Source organism: Oryza brachyantha, chromosome 6, assembly GCF_000231095.2.
Source record: "Oryza brachyantha chromosome 6, ObraRS2, whole genome shotgun sequence".
In the NCBI taxonomy this organism is placed as follows: domain Eukaryota; kingdom Viridiplantae; phylum Streptophyta; class Magnoliopsida; order Poales; family Poaceae; genus Oryza; species Oryza brachyantha.
The window spans coordinates 8,477,932-8,495,858 of NC_023168.2; the positions used below are offsets into that span (position 1 = coordinate 8,477,932).

Here is a 17,927-nt window from a genome sequence, read left to right on the forward strand (position 1 = left end):
TAATAGATGCTGGAAGTGGCAGAGTTCAAATAAAACTTTTATCATCTTAAAAATTAATTTAGCTCTTTTGGTTTGAGGAACATAATGAGTCAATTTAATAGGGAGTATAGTAATATAACCAGATCATGGGATGGTAATATGATATTTGATGGTAGATCAACCCCGTACTAGATTATTTGATTATTCAAGCTAAACAACTCATGCAGTTACAAATTGTTATGTCCAGGTACTGAATATTTATATTGCTGCAAGTGTTGCATTGAGGATGAGCTTAACTACAACGAACCATAACAGGTAAAAATATTGCTACCTGATAAACTAGGGAGGGATAACTTAGCTTAAACGGGAAGAGTTCTCCATGAACAAGAGAAATTTGGTGAGATCACTCATGATCATGGATAAGATATAACAGTGTAAATCTTTGTGATGAGTATTACTTGTGGCTCAAGATGTGTTTTGCCCAATATGCAAAGGAAAAAAAAAATCTAACAAGCAGACAGGCACCAACCAATCAGTGAACCAAACATGAACAGGTGCTCATCGTGTGATCATTTCATGCTATGATATGATCAATCAAATCAAATTCGGTTTTGTATAGATCAATCAGATATGCATCATATCTGAGAGTCCCAGAAGCAAACATCAATTGCTACCGGTTTTTTTCATGGAGCAATCGATGGAAAACAGCTAATAAAAAGGCATGCACCACACCACTGGCTGGTGCCCACATGGTCTGCCATAGTCTGAAACTCTCTGAATCCGTACAGGGTATAGACAAATGACATTTTCTCGCAATCCTGTCCGTCCATATTGATCCAACCTGATAAATTTTATTTCGAAATTTCCTCCGATACCTTTTCGTTCATCGGATCTAAAATAGACAGCTCGGATCAAAATGCATCGGGTAGATTTGAAGCCAGAAGAGGGTACACCACACGCCCTTTTTCGGGTCATGCCATGCCATGCACATGCACCTGCACCACACCATACCACACAACCCCACCCCAAAACCCCCAAAGGAAATATTGCTGATGCCACCACCCCAAGGATCAACAAAGAGCATCCTCATTGGCAAATCCATAACTGCAGCAGATTGTTGACAAGGGCCCACTTGGGAGAGGGAAATGTCAGAGGGGGGAAGAGTAGGAAACCGGGAAAGGAATTGAAGATGTGCATTAAGTGAACAACCACCAAACATTTCAGGCTTGTTAATGAGTGAGCAGTGGATGATGCACCCCACAGCATGTTGCCTCTGGATCTTTTTTGCGTGTGAATAAACTCCTGGTTCCATTACAGCAACTGCATGCTTGCATTGCCTAAGCTGGACTTTGTGTGCACTTTCAGAAAGAGAAGATGGGTTCCTTGACGCTTTGTAAGCTAAGCGACAGGGCGTCAATCAGCTGAGGTACAACACCTGTTGCTTGCATCTGATCTCTCTGAAGCTCATCCATTTCTAGTACTCCCATGACTGAGCACAGTGCCTCTGCCTACTGCCCTACATGGCTTAGAATTGGCAATCACAATTCAGACCTACAGTCACAAACAATCAGTTAAACTCTACAAATCCCAAGTAAAGCCCCAATTTGGAAGACACGTAATGAGCCTTGTCAGATGCATTATTCACTTCATGCCCATTTCTCAAATGGAATAGTTTACACCCGTGTGATAGCGATATGGACCCAGATTAAACAGCAGCCTTGCAAGATGGGCAGGAACAATATCTACATGGATCATGGTAAAAGAAACTATGAACAAAAACTATGGAAGTCACAAGGTGGCACAAAATAAAAACAATGATATCTGGGCCCAAGAGGCAACATGCACTGACTTTACCGTACTGCTGACAAGTATTTATAACTGACAGCCGAAGCCCTGATATCGCAGAACATAAAGACGTTAAGACGAAAAGCTGACATACAACAATGCAAAGGAAGGTTAGTTTGCACTTTGCAGGCTTAGTCAGCTGGGACTCGCCATCTCCTTACAGCCTTCTCGAGTACTTCAGCTCGTTCATGTACACGTGCTGCTTCTTCTTCCACCCAAGACCTGATATCATTTGGCCGGTGTCATATATAGTCAATTACACATTTTTTTTCAACTTTTTACTCTCTAGATGCCAGTTAAATAAGTCTTAAATTTTCCAAAAGTACACAAATACCATGGTTACAAGAATGCTGCCAAAATTGGTATAACCCATAATTTAAAATTTGTGGGTAAATTATGTGACCTTCAATTCTTCTCAAAATCAACTTTCACCCTTAAAAACTGGCTAGTTTGCAGCCTCGACTTTCAAAAGCGAACAAATAACAACACCCTAGAGCTTATTCTACAGCAGTTTTGTTTGAAATAATGGTGGTAGGAAGTTTTCACTAGCTTCAACTTCTATCAGATAAGTAAAATTATTATCTAAAAAATTAGATAAGCATTATTGATGTGGAACTAACTGACATTTGTGTCATCAAAACATGCAACAGTTACATAGAAAACCACTATAGAATAGGCTCCAGGGTATTGTTTGTCTGGTTTTAAAAGTTGAGTGAAAAACAGCCCAACTTTTTAGGCTGACAAATAAACTTCAAGAAGACTTCAAGGACCAAAAATGATTTTTTTTTCCCTTAAACTTTATTGAATAGCAGAACAGGTGTCTCAATTGGATGACTGATCTTCAGCAGTCCTTCAAAATAACCGAGTATAGTATAATTTTGATATATTCATGTTAAAAGTTCAGTAAAGGGTTACTTTATTGTACTGAAATCCAAGCAATGAGAACTAAATCAATCTTAAGATATGCATGTGTTTGCAAAAGATCATACAGATAGCACCAATGTCTACAAAGAGATATATCAAGAAAATATGTGAAGTGAAAGAGTTGGGTCTATACAACAGCATCACAGCTACCAATTCCTTTAAAGGAGTAAAGAAAACATCTTAATGCATGCTACTTTACATGCACACATGCTCTACTTGATATGCAAAGATCAAGTAATAAATAAAAGGAAACAGACCTTAGCATAGTAAGAGCTTCCTTCTCAGCTTCAAGATAAGATTTAGATTCAGAAATAGCTTGATGCTTCCTACTCACATCAAATGAGAGCTTTTCCAGGGTTTTTTCCTCTGCCATGACCTCTAGCCTTTCCATGGCTAGTCTATCATACATGTCATCAATCTCTGACCTCAAATTCACAAGTTCCTGATTCTGATGTTCTAGAGCTGTTCTCTCTTTCAATAAGACCGCAAGTTCTTTTTCTCTATCAGTTTTCTCATTTGCAAGTTCTTGCAGCACATGTTGAAGGTGCTTTTCAACTGCAAACTCACGGTTTTGCTCCTTTTCCATCTTATCCTCCCAAATTTGTTTCATATCTCCCCTATTAATTAACTCGTCCATTATTTCACTCATAACAGAAAGCTGGGATTGATTTAGAGCTTCTAGTCTGCTCAACTCATCACGTATTACTTCTTCCATTCGGCCAGTGGTCAGTGCAGCAGCTGCTTGTGCTTTTGTGACAGGTTTATGTGGTTGAAGGCGTCTAGTGTTTCCTACCAATTGTAGTTATTGGTCAAGTGAGCCAAAGTATATAGAAAGAGGATAGGTTATCATAAGGATACAGATATCCAAGTCTGTCGCAATCAAGGTATAATAAAGAATTTAGAATAATAAAGAACATGTCCATGCATGAAAATCAGCAAAGACAACGTTCTTACATAAGCTCAATTTCAGAAAGGTGAATTGAAAAAAGAGGCAAGCATCAGGACCTTAAGTGTAGGGGGGAGGGGGGGGGCGATTTACAAGCCACCTTAAAGCAAGCAACAAATCTTACAGGCCTAATTCAGCAGAATGACTCGATCTTACAAATTGAAAAATACAATACATCAGGTCCCACTGGTACGATTCAATTCATACAACAGTGTTAATATAGTTCAAGCTAAACAATCTGGGAACAAAGGGTAGACAGGAAACATGAAATGGATTTACCTATAAAAAAGAAGAAATGATCTAGAACATGATAGTATCAGGTTATCGCTAATATAGTAGCATATAGGCATAAGTTATAAGATCAAGGAGTGATCTACATGTTTTTGTGATGAACAAATTGGTGGTTTACGAGATAAATGTTTTTGGGATATTTGACCGAGCGGTCAGACCGCAGGTATATGGGCGGTCAGACCTTTCAGATAACTGCGGTCAGACCGCAGGTATCTGGGCGGTCAGACCGGCAGGTCAGCCCCGAAAGTTTCAGCTTTCGGTTTTCTTTTCGGTTTCGGATTTGTTCTTCGTGAATTCGACTTCTAGTTGGTTTCTATACGTATGAGTACTGTTGTTTTGCTAATCATGAGTCTAAGTTGGAGATAGCTTCGTCTCGGAATATGGTTTCTTTATTTGATTCATGTGTAGGTGACTTGATGCCTTGGGAGAGTATTGCCGGTGATAGATCGGGAGTCAACTTGGAGATAAGTTGACGTCCGGTGGTCGAGATATCATGCGGGATACTTAGGCTAGAGTTCAATGCATGTGGTGGTGAAGATTCCATGTGGCATACAATGGAGATATTGTGTGCGTATGGGATATGGAAGTTGAGTTCGGATAGAGTCTGGATTTGAGAAGATTTGTTGTATTAGAGATAGAGATATGGTTAGTTACGGATAAGGATTGGTTTCCCACGAGATTGAGAGTCCTAATTCGTGCTAGATACGTGGGCCTTGCATACCCAAGTCAAGGTTATAAATAGGTACCGAGGGGTATGCCCCCAGAGAGCTTTTTTGTGCTGTTTGAGAGGAAAAGTTAGGGTTTCGACTCTATTTCGATTTTAGATCGAAAGTTTTGGTTAGGAATGCTTTCTATGCACTTTGTAAACACTGGTTGATCAATAAAAGTCGAGAGATTCAATCTACATATTAAAGCTTTGTCGATCGGCGTTTTTTCAGGATCCCGACGGTCTAACCACAAGTAGGCTGGCGGTCTGACCGGCCACTCAACGTCAGTCTGACCGAGGTTATGCGAGCGATCTAACCGGTGGTACATTATTAAACGATTCTCGCCTTCCAGCAGCTTCAGGTAGCCTCCCTCTCTCCGCGGTTAGCAGTGCGACTGAAGGCTTCGGTAAGGCTTTTGTGAAGGTAATCTTTTGTTTCCGCGAAAAAATTTGGTTTTTTAATCTAGCTACCATTCACCCCCCCTCTGGTACTTCTTTTACTCAATTGCGATCCTACAAGTGGTATCAGAGCCTTGTTTTCTTCTTTGTTCTTTGGATTTTAACCGATCTAGAGATTTTTCTTGGATTGTAACCGATCTAGAGTTTTCTTGCCATGGCTCACAAATACATAATAACCAAAACCAAGGTTCTCACAGCAGCTGTGATCTTGAACAATACATAATATATAAATAAACAGATGCATGAACTCAATAATAGTCGGAAAAACTCAGATAATTAGAAGACAGCTGCATGTTTCACAAAAACAAGCTAAATCACCCAGTTTTCTCACACCTTGTGGTATTCATATATACACAAATATAAACAATGAAGCATGCGACGAGGTACCACCGGAAGCCGCCTAACAAAGCAACTGAGTAAACAGTGCTTCAGATGCATGCACTTCAAAATTAAAGTTGAATAAAAAGCTATGGATATAGATTCCATTGTGATGGACCAGAGACTGGTACTGTATTGTATATGACTATATGTGCAACAGAGAACAGACCAGGGAATGGCAGTCTATCATGCGTGAAATAATGAGTGAATTAGTATGTGCTCATGAAAAGCGCACATAAAGATGAAATCAGTTACAGATTACCCTAGATAACAAAACAAAATGGAAATCCTAGTCACTAGTAGAAGCTTCAAAATACCAAGGGCTGAAGGCAATAATAGGTATTGCTATGCCAAATAGCGTAACAGAATAATCATAATCTTAGTAAATTAAGAATCTTTCTGTCAAACATTACAGAATAAAGACTACTAACAGATCATACCAAAAACTTTGCTGATGATGCTCTGTTCGCCATCCATCAAATCTATAAGTATGGATAATGATACATCTGGCCAAGCGCTCAGATCCAAAATGTGAACATTTTTACTCAGCATCTGGACTGTTACCAGTGTCAGGATTTACAAAAGAACGAAACCATGTAATACTGTAGAAACATTGCAGCATATCATAAAAAGAACAAAACATATATGTACCTTCAGGTCTACTTCAGTTGCACGTGGATGCTCCACTAGAGCTTTCCAATTAACAAGATCAAAACGTGATAGATAACTACAACCACCAAAACAAATATGTAATGAGTAAGAAAAATATATTAGCTGTCATAAGGAGATAAAGAAATTCCATATGTACCTGTCAGGCAGGAAGTTAGAATTTTCATTTTCACTATAAGAGCCATTTGTTGATGTTCCCAAGAAGTTCGACAACTTGCTGGATACAATGCCAGATTCGCCTAAAGCTTTGTATTGTAATGAACAAAATTAGAGTATATTAGCATCTTGAAATTCAATGGAGGATTCTTTTTTAACAAGAAAAACCATGGCAACTATAGTTTAGGAAATGCAAACATATGAAGGAGTACTCTGATATGTAAGAGAACTGCTGGTTGAGTTCAATCACCATCAGTATCAATAACTTACATTGGATATACAAGAAATCTGGGTCATCAGCATCTATATCGTCAAAGGCATTTCTGACTGAACCAGAAGTTAATATATTGGGGATGATCCTATGCATCCTTTTCCTGCGAAACAATATCATAAAGAAGGCAATACAAAAATACCATGCAAAAAAGATATGGAATTGTTTCGCTACCTTTCTATCTTTGAGTACAACTTAATAAACCATCTTGCAAATTCCCTCCGAGTACAAAAGTCGCTGGAGCTAGCATCTTTTTCAATTATCTGATCAAGCACAGAAAATAATAAGAATACCTCACAATAACGTTGGTAAGAAACACTTCAGTAGTTCATATGTTGCAAGAAATACTATGCAAGTTATTGCAGCATTAAATATGAGACTTTCATCAATTACTAGTCATCCAAAACAATGGACCAATTAATATGAAATGAAAATGCAGTTATAAAGGAGTCCAAACTTAAAGAGCAAATCCAAGACGAAAACTATCATATGAAACTGGAGTTGACAAAGAAATAGAAGGTAGCTGAAAAGGAAAAGTAACACTTCAAATTAAATTCATCTAGCAATACGATGGACTTTTGCTAGATGAATATCAGTTATTACGGTACCATGCAAGTCTTTATCCTACCAGGAAGACCATTTTGCATATATACAATGTAAAACCAAAAAAAAAAAAGCAATGCAAAGTAGCAGCTTATTCACCAATGAAGTCACATAACAATGCTTCCACAAAAGGCAGCACAACATTCATGATTAAAGGCAATTCAATAAACTGCATATATGTCTGGCATACCTGTAGCTTCTTCAATATAGAGAAAGCCTCCTCATGCACTGGATCTACAGAAGCTCTAAAAGAAACACATACACCACTGGTTGGCATGTGGATGTGTCTTGAATCATCATTTTTTGAATCTATCTTCTCATCAAGAGTTGTCCTTGAAACATCAATTATATCCTGCTCTGTGTCACCTGCATCCTCCTTAGCTGTCTCTTTTGACTCCGACGTTGATAACTTCTCTTGAACATAGTGTAATGGGGCATGGACAAATTGCTGCAGACCTGGCCAGCATTATTGTACAATTTATTTGGTTGTTCAAAAACAATGTCAAGCAATCTTGGGTTCGCAGATTGTATTCAGAATCTCCAACACACTAACTGAAAAGGTACATTCACGAAACAGAAGATAGCATTGACACAGTTATAAAGAAAGCAGATTCCAACGTAATTTAGCACAGGCAAAAGTAGCCCATTAACCAGAACTATTGCAGGAAGTACAACAAGCTCCAACCATAGACAGAAGGAATAATAATTGGGAAAGATGACTAAGGTAACACGTTTTAAGACAATCTACGATGCCCAACCGCTATTCTTCTTCTATCCCGTGCCATAGCTTTCCATCCCACTAGAATCTACACTCCTTTAAAGGGGAGTAGTGGTGGCAGTGAGTAGTGAATCTGCCACCACCCCACCACCAACTCCCCAAAATTCTGACCCTGACATATGGTAGAACTGTAGAAGCCACGGACAGACCCTGAAGCACTCGATCATGATCATCCTTGCACGCTAACAATAACTGGAGCCTTTTTTTACGGGAGTGAAAACTTCTAACCAAAGCTAGCTGCTACCTGATAGAAACAGAGCTTGGAGGAGCTTCAGCTGGCTCATCGGCGCAAAGCAAAGGCTATGATGAGGCCATCCAGAGCAGCAGTTACGACTGAAACAGAGAGGGCGATGGTGTGGTGGGAACAAAGCCACAAGCCAGCGTGGTGAGTGATCGAAGCCAGGGGCAGTCAACGAGCATGTGGCCTGGCTCGATTTATGACAACCCCGAGTACTTCCAACCACCAGTGAGCTCATAGGCTTGACAGGAGAGGGGTACCGCCATGGCTCCATGCCGATGCCATAGCAGGCAACCGATGTGAGAGATTAGGCTGGGGGTGATGGATTCTCCCTGATAAAGAGAGAGAGGAAGTCATACTGCCAGAGGAGGATGAGAATTCAATCAGATATAGGGAAAGAAGAGGAAATGTGCAGTGGAGGGGAAAGTGGACAGCTGGCCCATGTTTATGAAGCATGTACCCTATAGGAGTGCATAATGTAGATAGATCTGTAAAACATATCATAGCCGCATAGGATCTGAACTCAGAATTAAAAAAAAAGGAAAAATAGGTAGTGTCATCTTTTATTTTGCTGACATATGGATCGATGATGCAACTTTGTCAACGGAAGTAATGGTTATGCAATAACGGAAAGCCAATTGAGTCCACTTGAAACATTTTGCAGCTAAAATGTGAAAAGATAAAAAATATCTAATTAATTTTAAAATGTTGCTCTAAAATTCAAAATAGATTCTTCTTAGCAATGTGCCGATGCGATATTTTTAATTCCGTAACAATGTATGGGCATTTTGCTACAGCAGATAACTGAAGCTCCAGAATTTGTCTCATATATTCAACATTCAAACATGCAGTAAAGTACTGCGAAGTCTGATGCCCAGGATCAAGTGGAGAGCAAACTCCGCAGCGGGGGATAATCCGGTGAGCAACTTACACTTCCTCGACGACGGCAAGTGCCACATCATCCCCGCCAAGGCGATTGCCGCCGAAGCCCCGAGCCCAACCGCGAGGGCTCTCCCGGACCATGCACTCCCAATATCCACTGCAGAACAAAAAAAGAGGAGATCCGCTCAGTGTTTACAAACGCCAGGCGCATCCCATCGAGCGATCGAATTGGACAAGAGATCCACCTACCTTCCCTCCTCCCCCGCTCCGCCGGCTGCTGCCCGGGGAGCCACCAGCCGCCGAGGCCGTCGTCGCCGCAGTCCACCGGGGCCCAGCTGGCGGCCGCCCTCGTGGCGGCGGCCCCGCGGCTGCGGGGCTGGGGGAAGAGCGGGGAGTGGTGCTGCTGCTGCTGCCGCCGCCGCCGCGGCGAGGGCGAGGGCGACGGCGGCGGGGAGAGGCGGAGCGTGTAGGCGGTGGTGGTGGCCATGGGTGGCGCGGGGGGGAGCGACCGACAGCTAGGGTTTTTGTGCCGCGCGGCTCCTCATCGGACGGCGTCCATTTTGGACCGAGCGCATCGTATCGACCAAAGAAAAGCCGTGTGTCACGGGTGCTTTTGCAGCTATTTAAGCCAAAGATTAAATTCTTTTAAGTTAATTTTATAGTTTTCCTAGTAGTTTTTTTTATTTTAGGTGTGTTTATATTACTAGGAATTTATATATATATACAAAGGTTGTACGTATAAATTATTTTTATTTATCAATAAACTGTTTTATTTTTTTCTGGTGGGAGTTCAAGTCATGGTGTCTACTAATATTACTTCCATCTAGATTGATAGGGGTGTTTTTCATTAGGAATTTAGTAGTCTGGTTTTGTATTGTGTTAAGGATATAAAAATATGTTATTGTTAATGATAAGACTATATAAGCACCCCTTCCGTTTTATAATATAAGATGTTTGACTTTTTTGCTTGTAATATTTGACCACTTGTCTTATTCTAAAATTATGAAAATATCATTTATTTTGCTTCTGACTTACTTTTTGATTATCAAAAGAACTCTAAACACAACTTATCATTTTTATATTTGTACTAAATTTTTAAATATGACGAATGATCAAAATGTACCAAAAGAGTCAAACATCTTACATTATAAAACGGAGGAGGTAGTATATTAATATTTACCCAATTTTCAACTCTTCTTTTCAAAATTCCTGAAATTTGGGGGTGTATCGATGCCGCTGAAATATTTTCGGTTTCTGAAATATAGAATCAAACCGTTTAGCAAATGACTTATTTAAGGGGTGATTGTTTGATATTTTCTATAAAAAGTCAAAAAATATATTTATAAATAAACTTTTTTATATATGTATTCATAGTGATCTAAAACGAAAGACTAGAAAATAAACTACAACGAAAAAACCCTAAAAATCAATTCTAAATTTAAAACCGAAAATTCGAATTTTGTCTCTAAGCATAAGACGAGGGTGGCTGGATTTGTGCGTGTTTAATGCTGTCCTGTTTAGGAAACATATTACTGCTTCCGAACATACGTACACGGCCCGTATACGACGAGTATACCGGACCAATGCGATCGTACATATGTGTATATATATATCCATCATGTTTCTCAAAGGCCCAAAGAATAGAACAAATTTAGCTCGTGATCGAACGGCGGCCACAGGCTCATGGTGTGCTTGGTGTCGACGGATCGGTCTGATCGATCGACGACGGTGACCCGGTGCTCATGGACGCTTTAGTCCCACCTCTGCATTCCACGCGTGATCCGAGGGCGATAAATCCGGCACCATTCCCGGGTCGGTCGCCGGGCCCGGTAGCGCGGGCCTGTCACTCCAGCTTGGGAGGGTAGAGTTGGCGAGGGGGTTATAAAGCTCGGTTCACAGTCGGGGGGAGTTCGTCGCCACCATTTTCTCCGGTGGCGGCGGGGAGACCGTCGAGGTTTTCCGGGGTTTGTTGGTGTTTGAGCAGCGTCTCCTGAACTTCATTTTATCTATCATCAGAGGTCGCTGCTTCTTGCCCCGACGACTAAACAACCACGGTAGTAGTCGAGTCCCATCCATGTAATCGAGTCAGGGGCCGGTGTGCGGACATGAGAGAGTCCAGAACCTCCGGCAGAGTCCCTCATTGTGTTGTCGAGTCAGGGCCGGTGTGCGGACATGAGAGAGTCCAGACTTTTGGCAAGTCCATTGTGTTGATTGTGTCGAGTCAGGGCCGGTGTGCGGGGACATGAGAGAGTCCGGCAGGTCCATGGTGTGTCGAGTTAGGGCCGCTGTGCTGGACATGAGAGAGTCCGGCAGGTCCATTGTGTGTCGAGTCAGGGCTGGTGTGCCGGACATGAGAGAGTCCGGCAGGTCCATTGTTGTGTTGAGTTAGGGCCGATGTGCCAGACATGAGAGAGTCCAACAGGTCCATTGTGTGTCGATTCAGGGCCGGTGTGTGGACATGTGAGAGAGTCCAGACCTCTGGCAAGTCCATTGACTACCGTGAATATGCTAACGCGTTAGGGATTCCCGACCCTCGTGGACTCTCGGGGGTTCGGGAGCTCTAGGCTCTCTCAATGTGCTTTCAAACAAACCCCTCTCGCTAACTCTTTTTTTCCTATTCTTCTATTTTATGTTTTTCGTCTTGCTAATCTCATACAATAGTATAAATTAACAATATCGTGAGGTTATTGACTATATTCTATTATGAGTGCTAGTAAATAATTGCGTTATGTTATGACCGATGAACAAGATCCAATGTTTTTTCCTTTTGTTCATAGGAGCAGTTCAGTTATTTACCACTCCCATCTACATTCATCTTAATGACATTTTTACAAATAATTGTTAAAATTTATTATGACAAGTTAAATAGATAGTCTCTTGAAGATGCTCCAATATGACTATATACTATTATGAGTGTTCCAGACCTCCGGTAGGTCATTGACTACCATGAAAATATGCTAACGTGTCGGAGATTTCCCAGCCCTCATGGACTCTCAGGGGTTCAGGAGCTCTGGGCTCCCTCAGTATGCTTTCAAACAAACCCGTTGTCACGCCTAGAAATTCCTCACATGAATTTCTGAACTTAATTGTGTATTAAATCCCTGTCCAGGACCAGCCAGGGTACACAAAAAGACAATGTTGATTACATAACCATTGTTCTTAGAAACAACTGAAAATTACACTTATTCTAGCGGAAATGCAGCGGAAAGAAAAAGATAGACTAGCTCCAGCGGATACGGCTCCAGTCCACAGGCAAAGCTTCGACGGCAGATAAGCTCACTCTTGAGAGACACCTCCATCGGACTCGACTTCCAGCTCTGGTGGGGAAAGTTAAGCAAGGCTGAGTACAAACCACCGTACTCAACAAGTGACACGGACAAGAGAGCAATAAATGATGCATAGGGATTATCAAGGACAGGCTAGGGTTAGTTGCAGTAAAGCAGCAGTTAAACAAATAACAGAGATTAAAAAGAATACAGGTAATTGAATACAGTAAAGGATAAGTAAATAACAGTTGTAAAATACTACAACACTGTCCAACGTTATACCACGTTGCAACAGGCCCAACCACTACTCAACGTTACACCACGTTGCAGTAGTCTCGAGTAAAAACCAGTTTACTCAAGTTATTAAAGGTTCGCTAATCACAGTGAAGCTGGGAGCTCGTCCGTAACCGTGGGCACGGCTATTCGAATAGATTATACTCTGATCAGAGGTTCACTACTGTATCCACAAGATACGACTCCACAACACTTGAACGTGCGCCGACATACCACCATGGTATACCGGAAAGAAGACCGTGATAGGACCCGTCATATAACCCTCCCTATTTAATCGCACCACACTTCAGGTTTCACCCCCTCCTTTACACCAAGTCGGGCAGTCCTCTCTTGTGCCTTGGTAGATCCGGAAGCAGCAGAGGCTTTCGTTACACCACGATTGCCCGTCCATACTCCATCACGCCTACCCTTGCCTCGGTACGTCAAATAGTTCGAAGTCATGCTTCAAATCCCACCTTACCCATTTCGGCATGTGGTTAGCACTTAATTACTTCCAGGGTTTCCCGTGAACCGGTCCTTAATTGCCATGGGTGCGACTCTCAAAACCATGCACCCACAGCCCACCATTATCAATATTTTAGTTGACATTAGCCCGAACCGGGTAATGAATCAATATCTCAGCTATTCAGGACTAAGCATGATTAAAGGTGATCCCATGAGCTACTTGTTCTAAGCACGGCTAAGCATTAACCTAGTCCTAACTCTAATCAAGTTATACATGGTCCATCAATGAATAAAGTTGGATCATCAACGGCATAATAATAAGGTTTACCCGAAAATAACATACAGTAAATACTTTAATTAAAACAATGCATGTTTGAATAAATAAAACAGAGAATTTGCAATAATGGGTTCAATATGATCAAAGATGAGTATCACTTGCCTTGCTCTGGCCCCTGGGGAACTTCGGCGACGATGTCCAAGTAAACAGGCTCTTCGGCGGGGTCCGAATCTAAGCGACAAAGTACAAAAATAAATAAACAGGCAAACTCTACTGAAACAGCAAAAGAAAGTATTTTTAATGGATTCTTGACAATTTTATGAATTTAATGAAGTTTGAATGGACCTAAACGGAGACTAGATGAATTACTTACGAATTTTATAAGTTTTCTGAGTTTTTTAGCTAAACAGAAAAGTCCTAAATCAATTATTGCGCAATTAATGGGGCTGCTGACGTCAGCGAGGAGAGAGGAAGCGCTGACGGCTGACAGGTGGGGACCATCTGTCGGTGGGAGAGAGGGGAGAGGAGAGACTGACAAGCGGGTCCCACGGGAGGAGAGAGGGAGGAGGGGCGCGGGGCAACTGACGGGTGGGTCCCGCTCGTCAGCGAGGGGGAAATAGAGAGGGGGAGCAGAGCGCGGCTGGCGGCGGGAGCTTCGGGCGGCGCGGCGGCGGCCGAGGGACGGCGGCGCTAGCGGACGGCGGCGGTGCCACGACGACGGCGACGCGGCGACGACCGCGCATGAATCGGCGACGCAAGGGCGTGGCCGAAAGGGGGAGCGGTGGCCGGCCAACACAACGGCGACGAGCGCGCGACGCGTGCACGGCGGCGAGAGGTGGCAAAGGGTGCCGGCAGCGGCGGCACGGTGACCGCGTGGTGAAGGCGGCGACGAGGGAAACACAGCGACGGCGGAGAGGTGGCGCACGACGCCCGGCGACGGCGCGGGTGGTCCGGCGGTGACGGCGAGGACAAAGGAGAGGAGGAGAGGGAGGTGGGGACGCTCACCGGCGGAGGCGAACGCAGCAGAGGGTCGGCGACGGTGATGTGGAGGTGGTGACGCAGACGAGCGGCGGCTGGCGACGCGCGGTGACGAGGTCGGCAGACGGCGGCGAGGCGACGAGGCGCGGCGGTGGAGAGGATGATGGAGCGGCGAAGGGCGCGGGGTGCCCACTGACGGCGACGGGAGCCGGAGGAAGGTTGGCGACGTCGAGGCGGAGGCGATGACGCGGCTGGACGGCGACGACGGGCGGCCGGTAGCGAGATCGAACGGCGGCGGCGAACGGTGGGGCACAGCGGCGGCTTGGGCGGAGAGGAAAAAAGTGGACGACGGCGCGACGGCGGTAGGGATTTATAGGGTGGCGGCGCCGGCTAGAGCGGGGCGGAGGTTGGAGACCGAGTTGGGCGCGGCGAGGTCTCGGCGGCGGCCGTTGCGGCGCGGCGGCGGACTCGGACTCGGCCGGCGCGGCGCGGGCGAGCTGGCGACAGCGCGGTCGCTGACAGGTGGGCCCCACGTGTCAGTGGCGCGAGGGAGGAGCGAGACGGCGCGGACTACGCGGGCGAGCGCGGCGCGCGAGCTGGGCCGAGCGGCGGCCCAGGCGGAGGGAGGAGGCGCGCGCGGGAAGAGGCCGGCTCGGCTGGGCCGGCCTGGAGGGAGTGGTGGGCCGGCTCGGCTGGGCCGGCCCGGGAAGGAGGAAAGGAAAAAGAAAAAGGAAAAAGAAAAGGAAAGGGAGGAAAATTGGACTTCGGCCAATTTGAGAAGGAAGGGAAAAAGAATGGAAAAAGGAGGGAAAAAGGAAAACCCCACTTTTGCCGAGTTTTAAATTAATTTGTTTAGCCAAATTTTATACTTCTGCAATTTGAATTTAAATCCAGTTAGTCGATTTGCGAGCCTCGATTTAATTAAATTAGTTTCTTTTAGAGGAATTTTTCTAGAGTTAATTAAGCCAATTGTTGTTTACGAATTTCTTCTTACGATTTAAGGCTTAGGACAAAACTCCGGGTGTGACAAACCTACCCCCTTAAACGAAATCTCGACCCCGAGATTCGGAGGTACTGGCGAAGAGGTGCGGTTGGGCGGCCTTGAGCTCATCTTCTCTTTCCCATGTCGCTTCTTCTTCCGAGTGGTGACTCCACTGAACTCTGTAGAATCTGATCACACGGTTCCGAGTTTTCCTTTCACTGGTTTCTAGAATCCGTGCTGGTTTCTCCACATACGTTAGATCTTCCTGTAGATCGATGTGCTCGGAGTTGGTCTGTTCTTCAGGCACACGGAGACACTTTTTGAGCTGCGACACATGGAACACATCATGGATTATGGCCATGTTAGCGGGGAGTTCTAACTGATACGCAACTTCTCCCCTGCGTTCCACTATTCGATATGGTCCCACAAAACGTGGTGCCAACTTTGGTCTGAAACCGGTGTACTCCTCGCAAAGGTGTGACGCGGAGGTACACATAGTCTCCTGCTTCGAAGGCTAAGTCCCTTCGACTATTATCTGCATAACTTTTCTGTCTGGTTTGGGCTATTTTCAACCTTCCACGGATTATTCTGACCTTTTCTTCCGCCTGACTTAAAACTTCAGTCCCAAAAACTTGACGTTCTCCTGTTTGATCCCAGAAGAGGGATGTACGACACTTTCGCCCATACAATGCTTCAAACGGTGCCATCTGCAGACTGGCTTGATAACTGTTGTTGTATGAGAACTCTGCATACGGTAAATTCTTATCCCAAGTTCCACCAAAGTCGAGAGCGTAAGCTCTGAGCATGTCTTCAAGAATCTGATTTACCATTTCCGTCTGACCATTTGTCTGTGGATGATAAGCTGTACTAAAATTCAGTCGCGTTCCCAATTCTTCCTGTAGCTTCTGCCAAAACTTTGAAGTAAACTGACTTCCTCGGTCAGAAACGATCTTTTTAGGTACTCCATGTAGACACATGATCCTAGCCAAGTAAATCTCAGCTAATCTTTTTCCCGAGTAGGTAGTGTGAACTGGTATGAAATGAGCGACCTTTGTCAATCGGTCAACGATTACCCAAATCGAGTCATGACCGACAGCAGTCCTTGGTAAACCAGTGATGAAATCCATCTCGATTTCTTCCCATTTCCATTCTGGAATCTGGAGAGGTTGCAACAGTCCTGCTGGCCTTTGGTGTTCCGCTTTGACTCGTTGATAAACATCGCACAAGGCGACATAGTCTGCAATTTCTCTCTTCTTACTGACCCACCAAAACTTTTCTTTGAGGTCTTGATACATCTTGGTACTCCCGGGGTGAATAGAGTACTGGGTTTGATGAGCTTCTTGGAGTATCAACTCCTTTAACTCCTTGTTATCTGGTACACACAACCTGTTTCCCATCCAGATTGTTCCATGTTCATCTTCTGAAAAATCTCGGGCTTTACCAACTCGCATATTTTTCTTAGCTCGGCTATCTCCGGATCATTCGCTTGGGATTGGCAAACTTGATCCACCAAAGTGGGCTGCGCTTCTAGGGCTGCCACAAAACCTTCTTTGACTAAACCCAAATTTAGTCGTTCAAACTCCTGCTGTAACTGCTCACAAACTTCTGTTGATACCGCAGCATTGCAGTAATTCTTCCGGCTCAAAGCATCTGCAACTACATTTGCTTTGCCTAGGTGGTAATGGATACTTAAATCATAATCCTTGACCAATTCCAACCATCTTCACTAGCGGAGGTTCAAATCCGGTTGTGTAAAGATATACTTTAAATTCTTATGATCCGTATACACTTCACACTTGTTACCAATTAAGTAGTGTCGCCAGATTTTTCGGGCATGCACCACAGCTGCTAGTTCCAAATCATGAGTTGGGTAGTTACCCTCATGTGGTCTCAACTGACGAGAGGCGTAAGCAACCACCTTTCCTCCTTGCATTAGCACACATCCAAGTCCTGATCTGGATGCATCACAGTAAACCTGGAAGTCTTTCATCTGATCTGGCAAAATCAACACGGGTGCTGAAACCAACCTTTGCTTGAGCTCTTCAAAACTCTTATCTCACTCTTTTGACCATTTGAACTTCTCTTCCTTTTTCAACAACTGTGCCATTCGCTTGGCTATCTTTGAAAAATTCTCAATGAACCGGCGGTAATAGCCCGCAAGTCCTAAGAAACTTCTGATTTGGGAAACCGTCTTAGGCGGGGTCCACTTTGTTACTGACTCCACATTGCTGGGGTCCACTGCTACACCTTGCGCATTGATCACATGGCCAAGGAACTTCATTTCACGCAGCCAGAAATCACACTTGCTGAACTTGGCATACAACTGGTGTTCTCTTAGCTTCTCTAGCACAATCCGCAAATGTTGCTCGTGCTCTTCTTTTGACTTGGAGTAGATAAGAATGTCATCAATGAAGACAACCACAAACTTATCCAGGTATTCCATGAACACCTTATTCATGAGATTCATGAAAAATGCCGGGGCATTAGTAAGTCCAAACGACATTACCGTACATTCATACAAGCCATAGCGAGTAGTGAATGCCGTATTGGGAATATCTTCT

At 43.9% G+C, this 17,927-nt stretch overlaps 1 protein-coding gene across 1 annotated transcript; it reads right to left on the bottom strand.

The window, feature by feature from the left end:
- Nucleotides 1-517: 517 nt before the first annotated feature.
- Nucleotides 518-9,683, bottom strand: LOC102712369. Its single transcript, XM_015838104.2, has 10 exons — nt 9,375-9,683; nt 9,175-9,282; nt 7,418-7,683; nt 6,799-6,887; nt 6,624-6,727; nt 6,337-6,442; nt 6,180-6,255; nt 5,969-6,080; nt 3,006-3,537; nt 518-2,046 (listed from the first exon to the last, which is right to left on the bottom strand). Exons 1-10 carry the CDS (start codon nt 9,610-9,612, stop codon nt 1,956-1,958), a joined length of 1,722 nt encoding a protein of 573 aa, XP_015693590.2. The 5' UTR covers nt 9,613-9,683; the 3' UTR covers nt 518-1,955.
- Nucleotides 9,684-17,927: the final 8,244 nt, after the last annotated feature.